The sequence below is a fragment of the Heptranchias perlo genome, chromosome 6, assembly GCF_035084215.1.
Source record: "Heptranchias perlo isolate sHepPer1 chromosome 6, sHepPer1.hap1, whole genome shotgun sequence".
Taxonomy (NCBI): Eukaryota; Metazoa; Chordata; class Chondrichthyes; order Hexanchiformes; family Hexanchidae; genus Heptranchias; species Heptranchias perlo.
In genome coordinates this window covers 100,793,429-100,817,870 of record NC_090330.1, presented here as the reverse complement: position 1 = coordinate 100,817,870, position 24,442 = coordinate 100,793,429, and the positions used below count along the sequence as shown (strand labels likewise).

The 24,442-nt window shown below is 41.8% G+C and overlaps 2 protein-coding genes across 3 annotated transcripts in view; one reads left to right on the top strand and one right to left on the bottom strand.

Annotated features, from left to right (window-relative positions):
• Positions 1-2,237: 2,237 nt before the first annotated feature.
• Positions 2,238-13,408, bottom strand: commd6 (COMM domain containing 6). Of its 2 annotated transcripts, none has more exons than XM_067986531.1 (7): positions 13,306-13,408; positions 12,937-12,995; positions 12,210-12,275; positions 12,001-12,077; positions 8,577-8,745; positions 7,040-7,192; positions 2,238-2,859 (listed from the first exon to the last, which is right to left on the bottom strand). In XM_067986531.1, exons 1-7 carry the CDS (start codon positions 13,343-13,345, stop codon positions 2,809-2,811), a joined length of 615 nt encoding a protein of 204 aa, XP_067842632.1. In that variant the 5' UTR covers positions 13,346-13,408; the 3' UTR covers positions 2,238-2,808. The 2 variants fall into 2 exon arrangements, with proteins under 2 accessions (XP_067842632.1, XP_067842633.1); XM_067986532.1 differs by lacking the exon at positions 13,306-13,408 and adding an exon at positions 13,099-13,200.
• A 384-nt stretch (positions 13,409-13,792) lies between these two features.
• uchl3 (ubiquitin carboxyl-terminal esterase L3 (ubiquitin thiolesterase)) overlaps positions 13,793-24,442 on the top strand; it is a 43,112-nt gene continuing 32,462 nt past the window's right edge. The window contains exons 1-3 of the mRNA XM_067986530.1: positions 13,793-13,943; positions 14,083-14,094; positions 20,982-21,110. Of these exons, the coding sequence (XP_067842631.1) occupies positions 13,902-13,943; positions 14,083-14,094; positions 20,982-21,110 (183 nt within the window). The 5' untranslated portion in view covers positions 13,793-13,901. The remainder of the gene's footprint in view (positions 13,944-14,082; positions 14,095-20,981; positions 21,111-24,442) is intronic.

The following is a 24,442-nucleotide window of genomic DNA, read 5'->3' as shown; positions in this document are numbered from 1 at the left end:
GTGGCTCATCTGCTTTATATGTAGGTCGATTTTATATCTCACCCAAGATATACTTGTTTTTTTCTTGAACAGTGTAAGGCTGAGGAAACCTCAGATTCACCTTTCCTCAAGTACCCAATTGTTATCTATTGCACCCAGATTTTTGAATTGAATTCCACAATTTACCATTGCTAGGCCAGTACCAAAACCACCAGGCTTTCCTACCCACTTCCCTAAATTACTGAGAACTGATGAACCACAATTTAGGCTGGGAGATTCAAGTGAGTCGTGTAATCCTGGGACTCAGATGACTGCTGGATGGCATGACTCAAAATCCACTGCTCAGTTTGAATTTGTAGGTTACACATGGATGTGGGGTAGTGGTGCGAGTGAACTCTGCGTTGCCTTGTTACCTCCAAAGCGCAGGCAACCAACAAGGCTAAGCGTGAAACTCAATCTGAAAACGACTGCCTATAAGACACATAGCACATTGCAGATGGTTATAATTTTCAATTTTAAAGATGGTTATAATGGTCAATTTTAGCAGTTGTCAAGTACAAATAAGGCAGTAGTAATACTGACAGTAGAGCCTCGTTTCGCATCTCAGCTAAGGGAAATGTAAGGAATCTTACAACACCAGGTTATAGTCCAACTGTTTTATTTGAAAATCACAAGCTTTCGGAGGCTTTCTCCTTCGTCAGGTGAGTCACCTGACGAAGGAGAAAGCCTCCGAAAGCTTGTGATTTTCAAATAAAACAGTTGGACTATAACCTGGTGTTGTAAGATTCCTTACATTTGTCAACCCCAGTCCATCACCGGCATCTCCACATCACAGCTAAGGGAAGACTAAGGCCTGGGTTCTCCACATAACCAAACATTTCAGACATAAAGTAAAACTAGAATTGCATAATAGCTTGTAATTTTTAAATGTAATGTTAAGCAATGGATAGAAAGAGGCACAGGCCAGGGGAGGAGATGGAGATAATAATCTGACAGTCTGGTTACAGCAGATCTGATTTGTCCACTGCTTCAAAGGGATATACAAGTTTGAGAATCTGGTACTTTGCAATAACTATTAAGAGGCAGGATTATTTGGGCTGCTGAAATAGCATAATAACCAAGGCAGTCCAAAAGGGGAAGTTGCATACAACTTAAGATCAAAGCTAAACAGCTTTATTTTCAACTATATTTTATAACAGAAGATTAAATCCCCCTGATCTCATCATCACAGGTACACCAACATTTACTTCATCTGCAGTAGTCTCCAAAAACAGAATCCCAAGATTGGAAAAATATTTGATTTGCTCACAGTGCAAGAGAAACCATCTGTCTGAATTGTGTGTGATTCAACAGAATCAGGTGACATCCCCAGTGAGCACTGCCGTTTCATTCTAGTGATCTTGGATCCACTTCCTAAGAACATCAATGAGTTTCAAAGTGCAGCATTAATTGATTTCTACAACGGAGACAGGTATTTCCCCACTGCAGACAACTTTCAGCAGCAAATCCAGTGAAACACAGACATACAGACTGAATATCCTAATCTGACAACAGTATTCTGAAATCTGAAACCACATGCAATTCACATGAAACTGGTCTGCTTTTGTTATCGCAGCAACTATTTCAGGTCACGTTTTCTTGTTCCAAGGTTGTAGCCTCAAAGATCAAAAAATTCCCCTGGCCTGCTTTTATAAATGATGTGGAGATGCCGGTGATGGACTAGGGTGGACAAATGTAAGGAATCTTACAACACCAGGTTATAGTCCAACAATTTTATTTTAAAATCACAAGCTTTCGGAGATTATCCCCTTCGTCAGGTGAATCACCTGACGAAGGGGATAATCTCCGAAAGCTTGTGATTTTAAAATAAAATTGTTGGACTATAACCTGGTGTTGTAAGATTCCTTACATCTGCTTTTATAAACACCTAGCTAGGTGAGAACTGTGTTATAATAAACTCCAACACATAATGCATGTACAAATATATATGACCATCAATTTAATACTTGCATCCCTTTCTACCTGTTATTTTGGTCCTGAAATAAGAGATATCAGTACGAGGAATAGGAGCTCTGCATCACTCCAAAAAAAATTCCAAACAGATACTTAATGTCATCATGAAACATGGCCTGACTAACTGCAGAGAATAGCTCCTCCTTACTGTCAACTTACTTAATTTCAATTTAAGAGCACTCACATAACATTGCCATTTGTCGCATCAGTCATCCTTGCGACTGATCCCTGAATAAAACTGACAATTTAGTGCCAATTAGTGAAGGTTTTTATTGTGTGCACCAGCACCCATCCAGACCCATTTCACAAGACCCTGACGGCTGGCATACCGAGGCTTTCATCCAAGGGGAGACTGATTCAAATTCATGTCCGAGGTGAAACAAGGCTTCAAGCCCGTTGCGCTAACCAGTGCCTCTTCTGGGACATTTCGACAAATGCGCTTCTTACTTTACTCATTTTTAGTGAGCTCCTCTGTTTAATATAGGTTCCAGCTTTGTTTTTTTATATAAACCAAGCTCCCCCCAACTTGTCATCCAAAATGTTAAAGAGGGCTCCACTGGATTTTCTCAGGCAATACATGGTAATGCTTCCTGCTTCTCCCGGAGTTCCTTCGTTTTACAATAAAAGGAGTACATTTATTAATATCCAACAATTGGAAAGTAATAGGTGGTGAAGGAAAAAATATGTAACCCAAGTATGCGTATCAAAACCGAGTGCAGTCATTTTCTGTTCTCTTCTGGAACTATCTCCTCCTTCTCGTCTGTGTGACGGAAGTAGAATCAGGCCTTAGAGGGGGCGTCAGAACAGAAGCAAGCTTCACACCATATCAAGGACGGCAGCCACTTCTCGGAACTGCTTGGAGAAATTCTGTAAAGATACAGAAATGAATTATTTTGAGGACAATTCTACAGAAGATCAGGTGACGGGTTTTGACTAATAAGTTCAGTTTGTCTAGTTTCAACTGAGACACATTGCTGGGGTCAATTTATTCGCAGCGTCTGGTCATTCAGGAAGACATCCATCGCTTTTAGTGCGAACAAACTCTTACATAGAATTAGGTGGAATTTAAAGCACAGAAACAGGCCATTCGGCCCAACTGGTCTATGCCGGTGTTTATGCTCCACACGAGCCTCCTCCCACTCCACTTTATATAAATTGGGTTAGATATCCTTCTATTCGTTTCTCCCTCATGTGTTTATCTAGCTTCCCCTTAAATGCATCTATGCTATTCGCCTCAACTACTCCTTGTGGTAGCAAGTTCCACATTCTAATCACTCTCTGGGTAAAGAACTCCAATGAATTCTTTATTGGATTTATTAGTGACTATCTTGTATTTATGAGCCCTAGTTTTGGACTCCTTCACAAGTAGAAACATCTCTACGTCTTCTGATCTCTGTGGGTCAGGAGAGAGAAGCTTTTTAAGAATGAATACAGAGACCGGGGTAGGGGTCATTTTCAAATTGAGCATATATCAGGCTGCCCGATCGATTTTGGTGATGGGGTCTCATCAGCCAAGATGACAGAGCCTTGTTAAACAATGGTTAGCCAGGGTTGCGGGGGCCGTGAGAAGAGACAGACAGGCAATCCCAGGGGATCATGGAGGGTTGGCAGTGGGTGGGATGATTTTCGTGCATTCATGCCCATCCTGGCCTCAAGGAAATTGGTTAACAAAGAACACTTACCCATTACTGTTTTCAGAGCAGCCTCCAGTGGTTCCTTCAAGCACAGCTGGTTTAGCCACTCCATGCCAAGTTCGAATTAATGGAAAAACAAAATTACATCTGGGTTCCAAGCGCTCCTTAGGATTTAACTATATTAATGAGGCTCCCACCTGATTCAGGGGATGGCGGAGGGGGAAGTATTGATCACCCAAATCGAGAGCTGCCCAAAATTGCATCAGGTGGACCTCAGGCGAAAGGGAGGGGTAGGTTTTTTTTTCAAATTTTCGTCTCACTACCGATTTATGCGGAGAGACGAAAAATGTCACCCAGAGGTTAGGAAAGCAATAAAAAGTCAGGGAGTGGGGTGAAGCAGCAGAAAGGCTGCAAAAGGAGTCAGGCAGCAGCAGCAGGCTGCAAATGGGGCACCACTGCCCTCATCAGGGCGCATGTATGTTTTCACTTTAAATAAAGGGCACATTAAAGTGGGCTGATGTACATGTGTTCTTAATTTATTTATGTATTAGCACATGGACAGAAGTCATACTGATTGTACCCAAGTATCTCTCATCATATTCAAGTGTTCTGCCTACTGTAGAATAAAGCACCTTACAAAATGGACCCAAATGTCATCTCGCCTAGCGTTAACTTGGTCTGCCTTCGGAGAGATTGAAAAAGCGCATGCGTGCAAGACATGGAGATCGGATCCAGAACGCAGGGGAGCTTCATATTACTCCTGGATCCCGCTACCATGACAATAGATTTTGAGCAGTGGAAGTCAACCTCTGCAAGAACCAGCTGACTGGAGCACTAAAGGGAGCGACTGCCACCACTGAACCAGAGTAGATATCTGCACAGACCCAAATTCTTAACAATCACACCCCACCCCCACCATGACCCACCACCCTTACAGAGGATAGGCCCACCCACGTTGGTTCTCATGATTTGCATCCTTTGAATACTGGATGTAGGAGTTGCCTGTTGGGCTCTGACACCCAGTGTTCAAAGGATGGCAGTGAGGGCACCATTTTTATTTCCACATGTAGATTTGAGCAACCGCTTAGAGAGCTGGACCTTGCATAACTGAAGAGGAGGCCCCATAATTTGCTTTTTTTAAAAAAAAACAGTTTTTTGCAGGTAGCATAGTCTTAAATGACCAACAACTGAAGATCAGTCAGGGTCAGGGGTGCATCTCTGATGAGTGGAAGTTTCACTCCCCTGGCGATACACCCCAAACAAAGGGAGCCGGGGGGGGGGGGGGTGGGGGGGAGATGGAGAGAAGCCTAGGGTTTAATATATATTGCTGATCTCCCCAATAGGCAGAAAAAAAACAATGTTGCCAACTGCCTTTCCTGGTCCCAAAGCGCACCAGCATTGTTCTCGATTGTCTTCAGGCATTGTCCCTCTTCCTTTCAAAACCGCCATGACCCGCCCCCTCAAAAGGCTTGCCTTCAACCCATCCGTCTTTCCAGCTACTGCCCAATCTTTAACCTCCCATTTTTGACCTGGTCCATCAGTATATCTTTGCCTCCCAGCCGAGTGCTCGGATTTCCCCCAAATCTCATGCCCTCCAATTCTCTGACTCCCCTCGTCCCCACCTTCGGTGGCAGAACCTTGGCTCTACTCTTTGGAGCACCTCCACTGCTCTAACCCCTTTCTCAAAACACATCGCTGGCCAAGCTTTCGGCTGCCTTGCCTAAATCTTCCCGCAAAGGTTCAGTACCAAATTCTCCCTGGAGTTCTGGCCAATATTTATCCCTCAACCAACATCACTAAAACAGATTATCCGGTCATTACCACATTGCTGTTTGTGGGATCTTGCTGTGCTAATTGGCTACCACATTTCCTACATTACAACAGTGACTACATTCAATAAATACTTCATTGGGCCGTAAAGTACTTCGGAACATGCTGAGGTTGTGAAAGGCATTATATAAATGCAAGTCTTTCTTTCTTTTACTCCTTTTCACACGGGATGTTTATCCACATTAAGAGGTGACACATCAACAGTTGTTGCTATTGTACCTGAATATAGCAACAAAGCAATACCAGTGCCCCTGGGTACAGCCTGTTCACATTTCTTTAAATCCGATCGCACTCACTCTCTGGACAGTTTCAGGGTTGTAGAAGTTTAGAAAGCTCTGTTCTTTTTCTGAAGTGGTTTTCGTTTTGTGCTGTCAGTAGATCGTGCTTCCGAGGCAACTCATTTGATTGATTTCTAAACATAGAATGCTTCTAAGGCGATTTTCTGTTCAGCTGCCCTCTCAAATTTTAATCTAGAAATAAAATGTTCCATCTGGTGCATGTCTGATTTATCCGAATCACAATGCATGTTGACTGTTTTGATCCGTTGCTGCCACATTTGTGCTAAACACACATCCACTATTTAAAATAATTTCCATTCACGCAAAAATAAATCATTTAAAAAAAGGTACAGTTTATATACCAAAAGTTAAATAACTCATGGGGGGGTAGGGGGGGAAGGAAATCATAAAACTTATCCAGTGTCAGCTGTCAGCAGTATTCTCGCCCGAGTCAGAAGTTGTCAGTTCAAGTCCCACTCCAGAGACTTCAGCACATACTCTAGGCTGACACTTCCTGTGCAGTACTGAGGGAGTGCTGCACTGTCAGAGGTGCCGTCTTTCAGTTTAACGTCTCGTCTGAGGTGGACGTAAAAGATCACATGGCACTATTTCGAAGAAAAGCAGGGGAGTTCTGCCTGGGGTCCTGGCCAATATTTATCCCTCAACCAACATCACTAAAAAACAGATCTGGTCATTATCTCGTTGCTTTTTGCGGGAGCTTGCTGTGTGCAAATTGGCTGCTGCGTTTCCTACATTACAACAGTGATTACACTCAAAAAAATACTTTATTGGCTATAAAGTGCTTTGGGATGCCTGGAAGTCATGAAAAGTGCTATATAAATGCAAGACTTTCTTTTCTCCAACAATTTTCTCCCTCCACCACATCTACAATGCACACTGCCAGACCTTGGAAAATCCATGACTCTGGGTAAAACCTCCCACACTTCACTATCTGCATTCAGTCAGTCAGTTTACTCCTTATGTGTAGAGGCTTGGCATTAAGGAACAAAATGTGCAAGACTTCTGTCTCCCACAAAACTTCAATTTCTAGGGTGACTGAGCTCTTTTCTGCACGCTGGGACATTAAAGACGTGCAGTGGACTCAGTGAGTACATCCATTATTCTTTAATAAAGTTATTAATTTTGACCTCTTCTATTCAAGTTTACGAGATTATTTCCTTTGCCAGCAAAACTGCATCCACTTTCACAACATTTTACCAATATCAGATTTGATCTCCTTTTCAAAACAGGGATTTCTGTGCAATTTGCCTCTTTCTTTTTTCTTGTAAAAATTGGGCTACTGACCTGAAATTGAGGGATGGTCATTTCGAAAGATCTGCTGATTATTTCTCCTGAGGAATCAGCTACTTTCAGCATCATGGTTACATAGGGGTAGTTTAGAGATCTGCAGCTGTCGGAACTCACTGCCATCCCCAGCTTCCACTGCAAGTCCACGAGCTTGGAGGAAAGAGAAAAGGTAGGAAGCTTTAAATATACGGAGGAGGTACAAATAGCCTTTTGCAAACACTGTGAAGTCTTAATCATTTGACCGTCGATATATTGGACATCTTGATATAATGGAGTTTAGGTTTGATCCTCTTGTATTTAATTTGACTAATTCATGGAATAAATTTTGTGACTCAGTCGCTCTCAGTCTCCTGCTGATACACCTGTACAGTACTGCAAACTAGCTAGACTCAGGCATAACTGCAATAAAAACAGAAAATGCTGGAAACACTCAGCGGGTCAGGCAGCATCTGTGGAGAGAGAAAAACAGAGTTAACGTTTCGGGTCGATGACCTTTCGTCAGAACTGGAAGACGTTCGACATTTAACAGTATTTAAAGCAAGTGCAGAGCCAGGGGAGAAAGGAAGAACGAACAAAAGGGGAAGTCTGTGATGGGGTGGAGGGCAGGAGTGATTAAATGACAAAAGGGATGATGGTGCGAAATAAAAGGGGGTGGTAATGGGACAAGTGGAGAAACAAAAGATGGGCCCAGAGAAGGAGTAAATGGTTATAGCAGAACCATTACCAGCTATCTAAGAAAATGGTAGTGATAGTTATGATCTAAAGTTGTGGAATTCAGTATTGAGGCCGGAATGTTGTAAAGTGCCTAATCAACAGGCGAGGTGTTGTTCCTCAAGCCTGAGTTGCACTCTGTACCTGCTTAAAAACCGTTAATCTCTAACGTCTTCCAGTTCTGATGAAAGGTTATTGACCTGAAATGTTAACTCTGCTTCTCTCTCCACATACACTGCCTGACCTGCTGAGTGTTTCCGGCGTTTTCTGTTTTTACTTCAGATTTCCAGCATCCACAGTATTTTGCGGTAATTAAGACAGACTATAAAAGTAGATGTAAGGTTTTAACCAGAACTGAATAAATGTATAGAATGTAATCCTGATGTTGCCCTCCAAAAAGCAATGACAAAAGCCCTAAGCTCTGGAATTCCCTCCCAAATCCTCTCCTCCTCTTTCCTCCTTTAAGACGCTCCTTAAAACTTACATCTTTGACCAAGCTTTTGGTCACCTGTTCTAAAATCTCCTGGTGTCAAATTTTGTCTGATAATCGCGCCTTTGAACCACCATGAGTCGTTTTATTACGTTAGAGGCGCAATATAAACGCAAGTTGTTGTTGGTACTCCTTCCCCTCTCTTTTTGGGTGTAACACAGTGGCAGCTACTCTAATCGCCATGAAATGCAAAAACAACATATACATATTGAAGTAACAAACAACAGGCCAAATATGATAAGATAATGGATGCAGATTGTTCATCCAAGACACCCACTCACACTTGAGCTTCAAAAGGCCTGCACATACTGGGCAAATCAGCAATCATCTCACCTGTCCTACTGTCAGCATGTGCTTGGCATCTTCTGGTGTCACAATTTGTTTGCCCTGTTCATTCCAGACATGACGAATAACTTGGAGCACTTGCTTGGACCACTTACTGCTGCTGTCTGTGAGCTTCACAATGAGTTCTTCAGCTGACATATTGCTCTGTGCAGCTGACCTGCCAAGGGAAGGAAGCAGGAAAATTGGCAGGTGCTGCATACATCTCCTCTGATCTCATTAGGCATTGTAAAAGGTTCAAGTCGGAGGTCAAAAAAAGGCACTGACCACCGACTCAGGGGTGTTCGTACTATATTAGATAATATACAAACACATGGTGAAGGTGAACAGCACTTTTCCCCAGTTTTAAGAAAGATGCATCAAAGCAGCCGATAAAGTCACTGATTACCACAATCAAATCAATCACTTTTCGCAGGTTATTCCGATATAACGAACCGCCTTCTCACGTGCTGGCCCCTACCTCTTGCTATTGCGTGCCAGGAGTAGGAATTCCCGATATCATGAGAATTCCCAGCCACAGGCTTCTGCAGTAGCAAGCAGGAATTGGAACTGGCACCAGAGCTGGCGTTGGGAAGGGAAAAGAGGGAGAACATGCAGTTGCAATAAGGAAGGAGGCACCTAGAATTGCATTAAGGGGGTGGAAGGAGCCAGTCGCGATGTTTCACGCAAGCAGAGTGAACCGCAACAGGTAGTGGGCTGGATCCAATTTGTAGGCTGTGAATTGATCCACCATTATATCTATTTTCTGCCCAGCTCACTGGGATATATTCTCCAGCTCAAGTCAATATTTACAACTGGGACCTTCTAGTCTGCATTGCTCAGCTGTACGCTCCACTGAGCCACAAACAGCAGCGGTTCAAGAAGGCAGCTCACCATCACCTTCTCAAGGGCAATTAGGGATGGGCAATAAATGCCGGCCTCGCCAGCGATGCCCACATCCCATGAACAAATTTTTTAAAAAGCTACCGTTAGATTTTAAGTTAAGTTCCTTACACCAACTCTTTTCTCAAAAGAATGCGAGACTCGAACACTAGTTAAAAGGAATGCAACATTATATATAATGCGATAAATAATGCCAAAAGAACGATGGGAGTGGCAGAAGTGGATGAACTGATACATATAATTACGACATAATCTTAGAATAAGGGGCTGCTCTTTCAAAACTGAGATGAGGAGAAACTTCTTCACTAGTAGGTCTGTGGCATTTGCTGCCCCAGGAAGCTGTGGAAGCTACATCATTAAATAAATTTAAAACAGAAATAGACAGTTTCCTAGAAGTAAAGGGAATTAGGGGTTACGGGGAGCGGGCAGGAAATTGGACATGAAGCTGAGTTCGGATCGGTCAAGGCCCTGTGGGTGGCAGAGCGGGCCCAGGGGCTGAGTGGCCGGGTCCTGCTCCTACTTCTTGTGTTCTTTAGATTTGAGGTTAGGATCAGATCAGCCATGATCTTATTGAATGGCGGAGCAGGCTCGAGGGGCCGATTGGCCTACTCCTGCTCCTATTTCTTATGTTCTTATGACTGCAGAAAAAGACAGAACCAAGCAATCAGGGGGGAAATAAAAGAGAGTGAAATTCACCAGTGCTACTTGCCTAGCTGGCAACCTGCTGTTATTTTCAGTTTGCCACAGCACTAAATTAACTTGCTTTCTGCTGGACAGCAGCATTTCCCAGGGCTTACAGTACGATACGGCATATACCATTATAGCACTTCAGGGCTTTGTTGACAGGATCATTTAACAAAAGGGATATGCAAAGTTACACCAATAGGGCCGATTTTACCTTCTGGCAGAAAGCCAGTGGGAATGGACGACATTCCCGCCCGAGGGTTTAAGTCTGAGGCCCGGCAGATTTTAACTGGTCGCTGACAAAGATCGGGCGGCCTCAAGGCTGCCTGCCCGCACCAAGAGAAGACTGCTGGCAGGAAGGTGAGTCTCGGGAGTGCTCTGAGGGCTTGAGACAGAATTCCAAACTTTCCTTGTGGAGCCCGGAGGAACATGCCTGCTTCTCTTGGCCTCACAAAGAAAAGTTTCTTCACTTACTTTTAGTGGCCTCGTTGGCTTCCCGACAGCTTTGCCTGACAGAGCAGCTGTGGCAGATGCCCGCTCAGGAGAGGGTTCAAATGCCATCGGGGCCCTATGTATGACAAGGGACCCCGATCTGCATTTACTAACGAGGCTCCCACCTGTTCTAGCGAGAGCCTCATCTGCCATCAAAACCAGTGGCGTTAAAGAAAAGGGAAATCGTCGAGAATGGAGTGGGATATGGTGCCACTCCATTTTAACTGCTCCCCTACTCCTTTCCCACTGATCGGCGAGAGTTAAAATTCTCGCCAATGTTTTGTAGATTAACTATACTGAATCTGTCCAGCTCCACTTTTGAGTGCATGTTCATTCAATAAATACTTTGCAACAAATGTTGGGCAGTCCAGGCAGTCAGAAGCCAGTAACTCATCACCTCTCTGGCAGTTGCACTTAAAACAGAATTCAACTTGTCTGATAAAATGCATTTAAATAAGCACAGCTGCCCTTTTCCAGGTCTAGATTAACTGCATTACTTTATTTGTCTCCACCCAAATTTACAGACCACCCTCTTACACATTTTTGTTTTCATAATATTAAATTTCACATTTGACACAATCAATGTTGTTCAGTTGAAAACAACACCAGGTTTTACTTTCATGTATCCAAAACCAAAATTAAAAGCACGCACAGTACAGCATGACAATATTAGCAGAAAACCGAGTGTTGTTTTGAACATTCACTCAGTTCTGATCAACATACATTACTATCTGGGCATTATTAAATGGGACTGCTAGGCAGGATATTTACATTTGATCGGATCCAGATTGCAAAATAATTCTCAGCAGCAAAACAAAACAAATTACAAAGAAATTCCTCTTTAAAAAAAATGGAACAGCCAGAATACTATATTTTCAAAAGGTATAACTAGCTGGGAGGATTTCCGTTGTTTTTTTCTGCAGCTTGGATAGGCCAGAAAAAGAAACGTTTGCTTTTCTGCTACTTCCTGAGGGAAGCAGATAATTTAGTAATTGCGGAACAGAATCAAATAGACAATCCTAGGCTTGATTTGGAATCTGTGACGAGTTAGCTGATCTCAAGCCAGGGAGGCAAGTTACAATTACACTCAATGGAAATGGTCTAGAATTTTACTTTTTGAATATTTAACCATCAGTTAACTTTTTTCCAATAATTATTATGGCTACTTCTGATCATTCAACCTAAGTGAATAAAATACTCTGGTTCACTATTTTTAAAAAGGTATGTAGCTAAAATTAGTTAAATTATGAAGTTTATAATCTGAACATTCAAATGTGACAAAGATTAATTTGAAAATTTGTATTATATATAAAAAAACAGGATTTTGAAACTGCAGACATATTGCAATGCTTGCTACCTGAAAAACAAGGAGATAACATGGATCAGCTCCTTCGTCGCTTCCAAATCCAGTTCAACACCAGCAGTTTGAAGTCTCTGTTACATGAGGTTCAAACAAAACAATAAAGACATTTGAACAGATGCAAAAATCCAATATCAAAATAAAACAAAGCCATTAAAGGCTATAAACTTTCATTTAAATTAAATTTCACAAATTCAGCAACTTACTTCAGCCACTTCAAGTGCATTCACACCAGGGGTTTTGCATTGCAGGTGTAACATGATCTGCTGGCACTGTTGTGAATTTAACAAACATATTATATACATCAAAAATAAAGTCAAGAATGCACAAACTTTTGTAGATGAATGCAAAATTATTTGTCCATACTGCACCTAATATAATTAATTGATCAACAGATTCAAAGGGTAAACCCTCCTTTATAATTATTGCTTTGATTTTTTAAAAATTATAGCTATTGTTAATTTCTAAAATCTAATGTGTTTTCTCTTTCATGTAAATTCTTTTGACTACAATATTTTGTTTAGTTGTTATAGCTGCAACCTCGTCACAAGCAAAAATGGATCAAATTAAAGTTGAGGGATATCACTGTTGTGGAATGGAACTTTTTCCACCTTTGGCACAAAAACTTAACTTAGCACTTTATTTGCATACATGTACATGCCTCCATTGGAAGAAATTTCATTTTCTTAGTTTATAAACTACTTTGGATTCACTGCGAAACTTTGGACAAGTTTAAGAACCAGAAATACATTCTGAAAGTCATTGCACAAATTTTGTTGATACAGGTGGATTTAACTAGCTACTTAACTACTTCAGCATCAGTATCCTCTTCTTACAAAGCATAGATAGTCTTACAAGGCATTTAACAGCACAACTCGTAACACCTCCTTCATGACATCAAATTATCATATTAGCTCACAAATTAATACTTACCACCTCTGCAAACAAATCTTGGGGTAATTTGCTAATTCTTTCGACAGCGTTGTCAAAACCTGTAATTAGAAAGGATGAACTTTGAGTAACTTTCAGCAAAAATTAACCTGGCGTTAATAGTTGCCAATTTATTGTCTGATGTAAAGCTCCACTAGACTATACCTGGCATAGCAAAGGAAGCTGTGATAAATAGACAAAAGGACTGCCTTTCCAATCTATATTCACTTTAAACAGTAACAACCAGGTTGCAGATCAACATGATCAATAGCATGAGCCCACCCACCCAAACAGCGAAACACATCAGCGGCCCCGAGTCCCTCGCCCTGCAGTGTTTGAATTGTGCACTGTGCAGCCACGATTAACACTCACCGGCCCATCCTCCAGCCAGCCGCACCTCACAACCTGCCATGTCCAACACAGCAACACTTCCGCCCCGCACTGGCCGGGCCCCGCCCCCTTCTCATTGTCTCCACGTTCCGAACGAAAAGTCGCAACGTTCCATTGGACAATATGGGGGGGGGGGGGGGGGGGGAAAGCGCACGCCCGGGCCGGCGGCTTTCCAGTGATTGGCTGCACTGCTTTGAACCCTGCCCTCTGACCGCACGCACCAAAGGCGGCGGGGGGAGAGGGGGAGTTCCACATTTTATGTCAAAGTCTCAGTTTCTCCGCAGTGAGAGATAAAACCGCCACTTGATTCTTTTTCCCTCTGTTAATAATTAATTCTCGCGCGCGTTGTTTAAATACTCAATCAGATGGTGCGCTGGCTTTTAATTTCCTGCTGACTATCTGGATCCCCCCCCGCCGCCGCCCCCCACACTACTCCAGTCCAGCAGTCCAAGTTGCAAGGATTGTCTTCGAAAAGGTCACGTTGCACCAGGCGGAAAGGAGGGGGTTTGTTGGGGGTGAAAGGAGGGAGAAGCAGAGTGATAGAGGGGCCCTGGCAATCACTCCATCCACACCGAGCAATGGACTGCCCGCGCTGGTTACCACTGGAAGCCAATCCTGATGTATGAATTTTGTGTTTTTTTAAAAAAAAAATGGGCTGTTGGAATTTTTTTTTTATTGTTAAAATGCATTGCACATTCCCCAATTCTCTTTCATGCTGATTGATCTGTTCTTCTTCTTCTTCTTCTTTTATTTTTCCAGGTTATGAACCAGGTGAGTTGCTGGGGCTGCAGAGTGAGACAGACAGACAGACTAGTGGTGCTGCTCAAATCCCTGCCAATCAGTCCTGGAGGACTTGCACTTGGAGGCCTATGTCTGTTTGTGTGTTTTTTTTGTCTTCATTGTGTAATGGTGGGATTGTTGTTGAATTCAATTGGTATTTTTTAAAAGATTTTTTTTTTTTTTTGGTTGTGGTTTACATTGCAGGAATTTCCACATAGCCCAGGTTTTGAGTGGAAGTTTCCAGTCGATTTGCCACAATCCTATCACAGGGAAACTTCGCCATTGTGGAAAATGCTGAGGCGTCCTTTCATTTTTGGTTTGCTGCAGTAACAATGTTGCTTAGAGAGTGGTGATGTTGTAGTGTTTTCCACTTAGCAACTCTGTACCTTCTACAGGACGGAATGTTCACTGTTCAGTTAACCCATTTGTGCTGTTATTTGGCCAGGCATCAGATTGTAGGGCACTGTCCGTCAGGAAAAAGTAACAAACCTTAGTGGAGAGTGAAGAGCTGTATGTCATTTTTTGTCTTGTATAATGCATTCTAATGTGACATTATCTTATGGTGCCTGCTAATGCAATTGACAAAAGATTTCCCAAGCACTCTTTCATGAAGGTGTTGTGTTTTTTAAATTTCTGCACCCACCTTATAGGTTACACAATGATTTCCCTGCATTGACATCTCTCATTACCTTGGGAGATAGGTAGCATTGGCCAAAGGTGGTTCCTGATGTTGCTGTTAAACTGCATTTATAATGTATCAGCATGTACTTAGCAGACATTCACAACTAGAAGGGGGAGTGTCTTCCTGCATCAGGGGTTTATGCAAAAATAATGGTGTTGCTGCTTTGACCCAAAGGACTATTTTGTATTCTTGTTGTTAAAGTGAAAAATGGGTGATTGATCCTCATCGTCAGGTCTGGTGAATCAGTTGATTTTTTTTTACACCTCATAACCTACAGTATCTACTTGCCTTCTCTAAGACCATAGAGTTGAACTAGGAATTCAGCATGAGATATTGGATGTGAACAAGTGTCCTATTGCTCTCCTCTCACTTTAGGATTTTTCTTTTTCTCCCACACTTCAGAGTATTATAGTGCTGTATTGTAGGTGTGTTTGAGAATTGGAATGCGACTTTAAACATGTTAATAAAGAGTCAGTTTTAATAATGGGATGCAGGACAAATATAACCTTGCAAAGTAGCTTAAAATTTACTAATACCAAATCACTTAAATTTTATGAGCTCACATGGGACATTGTGGATTTATCTCTCTTTCTAGCATTCTCTCTCTAAAGGGAACAATACTGGAGGGGGATTAGTAAGAGTGTCTGCCATGGTGGCTTTGTCCTGCAGTTTGTCTATTGTGCATATCTGCATTAAATGCTTTGCTTGAGAGTTAATTTAAGGAGATTCACAGAAATGATGGAGTTTTTTGTGGACCCTGTTTTGAAATGTGTATTTTTTTTTTGCCAATTTTCTCCTCTTCTGACAGCGTTATCTCTGACCTGAGTTGTGTGCCAGTCATCTCAGGTACTTTATTCAGATGGCCATTAGTCACATGTGAGCCCTGATGGTGATTGTTGGCTGACTATTTGCTACAGAAGGAGTAATTACAGCTTGTCCTCTGATCTCCACACATGCACTTCTAGCAGGGGTTCCTGGTCAGCGACCAGGAGTGGGAATTTTTATGTCCTTCACCCGGGGACTTTGAAGCCAATTGTAGTGCTCTAATTGCCTCCACTTGGTGAGATTAGTTAACCATAGATCAATCCTGGGACTGTGTAATTCAATTACTGCTGGATAAACTTGCTGAGCATAGGGAGTTTTTGAGCAACTTTGTCTTGCAGATTTTTGGAGAAAGCCCACTTTTGTCTGCAGTCACATACTTTCTGTTTTCAATGTTTTTGTGCTGCAAAGACAAAGTTTGTAATTTTTTTTAAATCCCCAAAAATATATAATTTGACTAACACTATAAAAGTTTAACATTTGATACTTCTCCATCTTACAATGAGAACATCAACGTACATCAACTATATTGAGTATCATGGCTATCAACACTCACCAAGGTTCCTGTCATCAAATTGGGAGAGAGGAGAAGGGGGAATCAAAATTGAAATAAGCTGCCCCATACCCGATATAGACAATAATGCATGAGCGAGTCATTTTTAAAGTTGAAATTTAATCTTGTGGTTCAGATGGCTTGATGCTTTTCTTCTAGTGTTATTATAGTGTCTTAACCCTGTCTGTAGTTAATCAATAGTTTCAATGTGATTTATTTGCTACCTGCGAGGAATCATATTATTGGCAGTACCCACCTTTCTTATTTTTCATGGAGATTGCTAGCTTCCTTCATATCTTGCCCTGTGAGTTTGTAATCATACAAATTTGTGACAGATTATTTCATTTTATGTTCTACCTCTGCATCAGTTGATGTTTCCTCACTTCTAAGCTATCCCAGCCATGTAAAGTTATCTCCTTTGCCTTATTTGCCATTGGTACTTTGACCATTTGTATCCTCTAATGTTGAATTTGCTCTCATTTTCTGGAATGAACTGGGTTTCAATAATCTCTGTATCATGACTGCCGGCCACTAAGTATGCTTCCAACTCAAAACATCGTTTTGTGAATGTTCTAGCATTCCAGGTCAGGCAGCACCTTACTGTTTTTTTACATTTACCCTATTTATTCAGCTTTTTATTTATTTAATATACCAGTAAATCTGATGTGGCATTGCACACAGGGAGTCAAGACCAAATGTAGTCTCCAGGTGAGAGGGTGGGTATAATTCGCTCTAAGGCATGCAGATGTAATTCTCCATTTTAAAGTAATTCTTTCTATCCTCATTTTTATATTTCGATTCTAAATTCCAGTGTCCACATTTATAATGGAAATTGCCCATGTAAACTTGTTGCAATGTATTTACACCCTTGTGCCAGTGATGGTGCTGGAGTAAGCATTTCTTCTCTCATCTCACACAGTTGCCTTTGCTTGGACCTCTCATTTTCCTTGCCAACATCAAAAACTTGGGGTTCAACTTCTACAAATATATATTGAAGACATCTCTGTGCTACGTAGTCTTGGTTCTAAGTTTGTTGTCATGGTGTCCAGCTGTCTATTTAACATCCAAATCCTGGATGAGCCAGAATTTCTTCAGCTGAATATCAGCAAGACTGAAGAGCCATCACAACTCAGCTGTTGCCTCAGACTGAACCTGATGGTGTGCAATGTTGGTGTCCTTCTTGACCCAGGAATCAGCTTCAAGCCCCACATCCCGTCCATAACCAAGATAGCTTACTTCCAACTACGTAACGTCATTTGCCTCCCACCACTGAGCACCTCATCCTTGATTTCTCTGATGCTTTCTGTGGTTGTCTCTCTAGTTCTACCCAGTGCAAACTCCAATTAATTTGTAATTCTTCAGCCCATATCCTATCTCACACAAAGTTCTGCAGACCCATCAACCCTGTCCTCACTGACTCCACCAACTGCCAATCCGAAAACCACTGGATATCTATAACTCATCGCTCCATAGTCTTGCTTCATCTTACTTATATAATATCCCGTCTTAAACCCCAACGTATAGCCTCTGCCCTTTGGACTCTGATTTATTGCATGTTACTTCTTCCCCCACACCTACCATGGGTGGCAGATCCTTCAATTACAGTACCATTGCATGCTGAAACTCTTTCCATCTTGCTCCTGTTCTTCAAAAGCCTTCACATGTCTCTCATACATTTCTCCAATCCTTCTCAAGGCAAACTGAGAAACATTTAGTGAGACAAGGCCAGATATGAATTGTAACCTGCTTTATTTTACAGGCAGTAACTGAACCTACAGAGTAACAGCTATAAATGGAACTGGTTCACTCAATCTCTCTTCGGTCCTCAAAAATGGGGGGAGGGATAAATAATAAACCGTGCAGCCAGCCCCTTTCATAGGCTAACTTAATTGCTTTTGGCGTTACCTTTCTATCTAGACAACTTGTAATTGCAAAGACCGATGACCTACATTTTATCTTCTCGCTCTGGGTCCTAGATCTGGAACTGCCCCGTCCCCCTTTTTAAAAACTCAATTCTCAAACTAACCCAATGCCAAATTCTTTCCGTGAAGGAAAAGTTAAAACGAAAATCCCAAAACGTGAAAATCGTACTAAGAGCACAATGATTTCACAGCTGATAGCAGCAGTATGGAATGGGAATTATAACTTGTAATGAAATTCTCCTGCGTCCCAGGCATTCAGCTCAGACTGTAAGGTCAGCACATTCCTGTGGATGTAGCACATTAGGTCAACAGATGAAAGTGTCCTGCATATGGAGAACCATTGCCTCCGATGCTTTATACTCAGCAAATTCCTGACTCGTGATGTGGTCTTAAAAAAACAAAAACAGGAAAAGATTTGTTGGTCTTTATGCTCACAATGAATCCCACTATGTAAAATGCTATTGAGTTAAAGTTTGGCTTTTGGCTGTGATTCTTATAGAAAGGTTACAGCACAGAAGGAGGCCATTTGGCCTATCAAGTCTGCACTGGCTCTATGCAAGAGCAATCCAGCTAATCCCACTCCCCTGCTCTTTCCCCTTAGCCCTGTATATTTTTTCCTTTCATGTACTTATCCAGTTCCCTTTTGAAGGCCATCATTGAATCTGCCTCCACCACCCCCTCAGGCAGTGCATTCCAGATCCGAACCACTCGCTGCATTTTTAAAAAAAAAAGTTTTTCCTCATATCGCCTTTGGTTATTTTGCCAATCACCTTAAATCTATATCCTCTGGTTCTTGACCCTTCCGCCAATGGGAACAGTTTCTCTCTATCCACTCTGTCCAGACCCTTCATGATTTTGAATACCTCTATCAAATCTCCTCGCAACCGTCTCTGTTTCAAGGAGAACAACCCCAGCTTCTCCAGTCTATCCACGTAACTAAAGTCCCTCATCCCCGGAATCATTCTAGTAAATCTCTTCTGCACCCTCTCTAAGGCCTTCACATCTTTCCTAAAGTGCGGTGTCCAAATAGTCCAAGGTGAGCTGATGATGAGAACCCTATTTAAACTGTTAGAAACCATTGATTTACTTATGGATTTCTTCTGATTTTTAAAAATTCATTTAAAAATATATTTTTTGTTTTTAAACTGAATTCTCCAAATCTCACTGGGGGACAGAGGAGACTATTCTAGAGCAGTTGTTGAGGTTGGCTCTGAGTGAACACCAGCCAAAGTCAAGTTGGAGTTTTCCACCAATTGTTTCATAAAACCTGTGTTAAACTTTTCAGGAGAAATAATTTGGGAAAAAAATATATATTTAGTTAATTCTTTACAATTTTGACAGTTCATCGGTTGTACACATGATGGGGACTGCACTTTTGTGAGGGGGGGCATGGGGGAAGATAGTTTTGTGACAGTCGGGTCAGTGGAACATCATAGTTCCTGCCCAAGTAAGTAGCGATCTTGCACGGTTGGCTCATTGCGTTCTGATAAATTGTTGCTCCTTTCTACATTGAACTCTTAGATTTTTGGGTGAATGCCTTTTGGGGCGGAAAGAGTTGAGAGAGGGGGGAGGAGTGAAGACAGTTGACTCGTTTTTTGACTGACCTAGGTTTGTTTATTATCTATTAATATTAAATACAATTATATTTGGGAAGCTTAGAATGAATTTTGTGATTTTAAAATAATTGCAGTCCTATGAAAACTTCATCACATTGGTTGAGACTGTGGACCCAAAATGGCTTTGCATTCCTTTTGAGTTCTGCCTTCCAGTTCTGCATGTTCTTACTAATTGGGCATTCCTTGCATTGGTAGGTTTGAGGATTTCCTGGCACTCCATCATCCTTTGTCACCAGTGATTGTGATCTAAACAATATTCAAAAAAGTAGTGTACACGTCTTTTTTTTAAAGGGATACTAAGGGCATTTTTGCAAATTTAAAAATTGCAAAATGGAAGTCTTTGATAATGTCTGCAGCACAAATGTTTTTGTTTGCGAAGGGAATCGAACAGCTCTGCTTTCACACTAGGTGGCGATGTTAATCTGTCAAATCAGATGTTTTCGCAGGCTGGGCGAGGGAGGCTGGAGAAAGAAGAGTACAGTCACATCCTCTTGGAATAACAGTGCAAAAGGTTTTTTGCTGCAGGGACTGAAACAGATGAGAACATTTAGCTAAAAACAAGGCAGAATTGCTCAAAGAAATATTCCTTATCCTTAAACATTAATCTCAAAAGATAGTGCCAGGAGTAATTTCTTTAAACAATTTTTTTTTGAAGCTTTAAAAAAAAATTAGGGGATGCTGGAAGCAAAAGATAGCTAACGATTGTCATATTTGTTAACTTCGCCTCAGAAAACAAGGTAGAAATGGCTGCCTAGGGTAGAGGACGTACATCATTACTTGTACAGCTGCCCTTTTCAGGTAAATGTCCAAGAATAATAAAGTGTCAGCTGTGGCTCGGTGGTAGCACGCTTGCCTCTGAGTCATAGTGTGACACAGACAGAAGGAGGCCCTTGGGCCCATCGTGCTTGTGCCAGCTCTTTGGAGTCAGAGGGTTGTGGGTTCAAGTCCCAGTCCAGAGACTTGAGCACATAATCTAGGCATAATCAGATTATTTGATCATTATCACACTGCTGTTTGTGGGACCTTGCTGTCTGCAAGTTGGCTGCTGCGTCCCCTACATTACAACAGTGACAACACTTCCAAGTTACTTAATTGGCTGTAAAGTGCTTTGTGATGTCTGAGGTTGTGAAAGGCGCCATGTACATGCAAGTCTTTCTTTCCTAAAGCAATTATGGGGTCTTTCAGCATATTCTAATCCATGTGGGTTTCATTCTATTCAGTGAATTTAATTGTATGCATGATGAATATACCTGTTGAACTGACTTGAGGCATTTTTCCACCAGTTCATGCAGCAACTGGGATTGCTGCCCAGCTGGCAGTTTGGCGATGTCTTTGGAATGGATCCTGAACTCCTCAGTTTGGTGCCAAGACCCGTCTGTTCAATTCTTCTACTCTTCCCAGTTACAGAAAAGGTACTTGTTTTTCTTTTTAATATATAAGGAATCTTACAACACCAGGTTATAATCCAACTGTTTTATTTGAAAATCACAAGCTTTCGGAGGCTTTCTCCTTCGTCAGGTGAGCGAGTGTGGGATTCCATGGAAGGTTACCGCATTTATAGTCAGAGAACAATACCTGGTGATTACAGATAATCTTTCCAACTGCCCGTTGTCAAGGCAATCAATGTGTTCAGACAGAGTGATGTTACCTACAGGACCACCGAATACACAAACGGCCAGAACACAAAACAGAGAGAGAGGGAGAGAAACATCCGAAAGGAAGAGAAAGACAGAGAATGACCCGTTGTGTTAAAAACAGATAACTTTTTTTCGCTGGTGGGGTTACGTGTAGCGTGACATGAACCCAAGATCCCGGTTGAGGCCGTCCTCATGGGTGCGGAACTTGGCTATCAATTTCTGTTCGAATATGACCTGGTAACTTCTCTAACCAAAAGGTGGTAAATATGGGACTCTCAAGATGAGGCATATCCTGTACTATATATTCCTTCAGTAGTGCAGACCTGCATTTTTCCCACTTATGCTCTGGGTTATTGTTTTTCTTTATAAGTATTTTGTATTCAAGTAATGATTCCTGGGAAGGCTCCCAAAATTGTATTTGTGAATATTAAACTGGTATCTGGCTGTTTCTGAGGCTAAAAGTTAAACCTAAACTCATCCAAGAGCCCTGTTTCATTTTTTTTCTTCCTCCTCTTACCTCTTCCCTCTTAAAAATGGCAATTCATGTTTGAATATAGTTTTCTGGGTGGTAATTGTACATTGGATAGCTATCTAGAGTATCTCTGGTGATTCATCCCTTACCATTGAAGCTGAGATCAGCTAACTCAACATAAACCAAGGATCAAACTGGGACCGTCTTGATCTGTGTGAATCTAGCACCAACTGAACCATTTGGAAAGCATGCGTCTTATTTTCTAACACTCTAGCAGACATGCCGTGTAGCTAGATGAATACAACTAGTGCGTTTTTCTGGTATAAAAACAGAAAATGTTGCAAACACTCGGCAGGTCAGGCAGCATCTGTTGAGAGAGAAACAGAGTTAACGTTTCAGGTCGATGACCTTTCATCAGAACTGGAAGAACTTAGAGATTTAATAGTTTATAAGCAAGTTCAGAGCTTGGGAAAGTGGGGCGGGGTGGGGTGTGGATGGGAGGGAAGATCTGTGGTAGGGTGGAGGGCAGCAGTGATTAAATGACAAAAGGGATGATGGTGCAAGGCAAAAGGTGGTGGTAACAGGATATTAAAGGTGATGTTTATGGCAACAGCAGAACAGTTACCAGTGCTTGCTGTCTGAGAAAATGGGAGCAGTGGTTATGATCTAAAGTTGTTGAAATAAGTGTTGAGGCTGGAAGGTTGTAAATTGCCTAATCGAAAGATGAGGTACTGGTCCTTGAGCTTCATTGGAACAGTGTAGGAGACCGAGGACAGAGAGGCCACCGTTTTTCTGGGGCTTGTTTTGAGAGTATTCGACTGCTCCAAATCATAGTGCTGGATGTTGAGTCTGTGTTCTCCTAGCTTAAGTGCTGAGCTGAGCACAGAGTAAAAGTAAAAGCAATATCATATTGATCTATTGCCCGATCAGTAGACAGCTCCTGTTGCACCTTGCTGGTTCCTGAACTTTTGACCGAGTCTTGAGATCAGCATTCAGGAGCAGGAAATATGCTGATCCTGCCTTGCTGGCTGGTTACAGCCAAGTCTCCTGGCCAGAAAAGACCCAATTACTTGGGTGACATGACCTCCTCTGTGAGACTGCTTGTTATCTCTCATAGTGACTTCTACTGAAATGTCATTAACTTTTTAAAAATAATAAAATTGCATAGACTAGGCTAGTATTTCTTCGACTACAGAAGATCAAAGGGTGATCTAATTGAGGTGTTTAAGATGATTAAAGGATTTGATAGGTTAGATAGAGAGAAAGTTTCCTCTGGTTGGAGAGTCCAGGACAAGGGGGCATAATAAAATTAGAGCTAGGCTGTTCAGGGGTGATGTCAGGAAGCACTTCTTCACACAAAGGGGAGTGGAAATCTGGAACTCTCTTCCTCCCAAAAAGCTCTTGAGGCTGGGGGCCAATTAAAAATTTCAAAACTGAAATTGATAGATTTTTGTTGGGCAAGGGTATTGAGGGTTACGGAACCAAGGTGGGTAAATGGAGTTAAGATACAGATCAACCATGATCTAATTGGATGGCGGAACAGGCTTGAGGGCTGTATGGCCTACTCCTGTTCCTATGTTCTAATAACAGTACTGCAGGAAGGTCACTTCTCTTTTAGGGTACTTCCTCCCTCTTTCTCCCACCTACCGGCAACATTTTCCTTTAATAAAATTGCTGGGGTTTCACACCCTACATAGGAACATAAGAAATAGGAACAGGAGTAGCCCATATGGCCCCTCGAGCCTGCTCTGCCATTCAATCAGATCATGGCTGATCTTCTACCCCAACTCCACTTTCCCGCCCTATCCCCATATCCCTTGATTCAAAAGTGTCCAAAAGTCTATCGATCTCAGTCTTTAATATACTCCAAGACTGAGCATCCACAGCCCTCTAGTGTAGAGAATTCCTAAGATTCACAACCCTCTGAGTAAAGAAATTTTTCCTCATCTTGGTCCCTTATCTTGAAACTGTGACCCCTAGTTCTAGACTCTCCAGCCAAGGGAAACAGTCTCTCAGCATCTACCCTGTCAAGCCTGCTCAGAATTTTATACATTTCAATGAGATCACCTCTCATTCTTCTAAACTCCAGAGAACGTAGGCCCATTCAACTCAATCTCTCCTCGTAGGACAACCCTCTCATCTTAGGAATCAATCTAGTTCCTGTTCATAGAGTCATCTCAGTCTTTTTTTGATGTTTGTAAACAATTTTACAACACCAAGTTATAGTCCAGCAATTTTATTTTAAATTCACAAGCTTTCGGAGGTTACCTCCTTCCTCAGGTGAACGATGTGGAAATGAAATCCTCGAAATGAAATCGCATTTATAATTCACAGAACAATTTTTTTGATGTGTCACTGCTTTATAACACTCCTGTTGACGCTCACTGCTAAGGCTGACACATGAAGAACACGCACGTGGTTGAGGTACTGGAGGACCAACACCACCTATGAGACTGTACCTCATCAAGCGTCAAGAAGGGGGTAGAAAGAGGAGGGAAAGAAATAAGACCACACAAGTAAATGCTGGATCGTGTTATTTTATACACAGCCAAGTCTGTGTGTGTGGTTTATAATGAAGGTCCTAAAAAAAAGAAATCACCAGTCCACAACCATTCCTGTAGATCTTTAAATATTT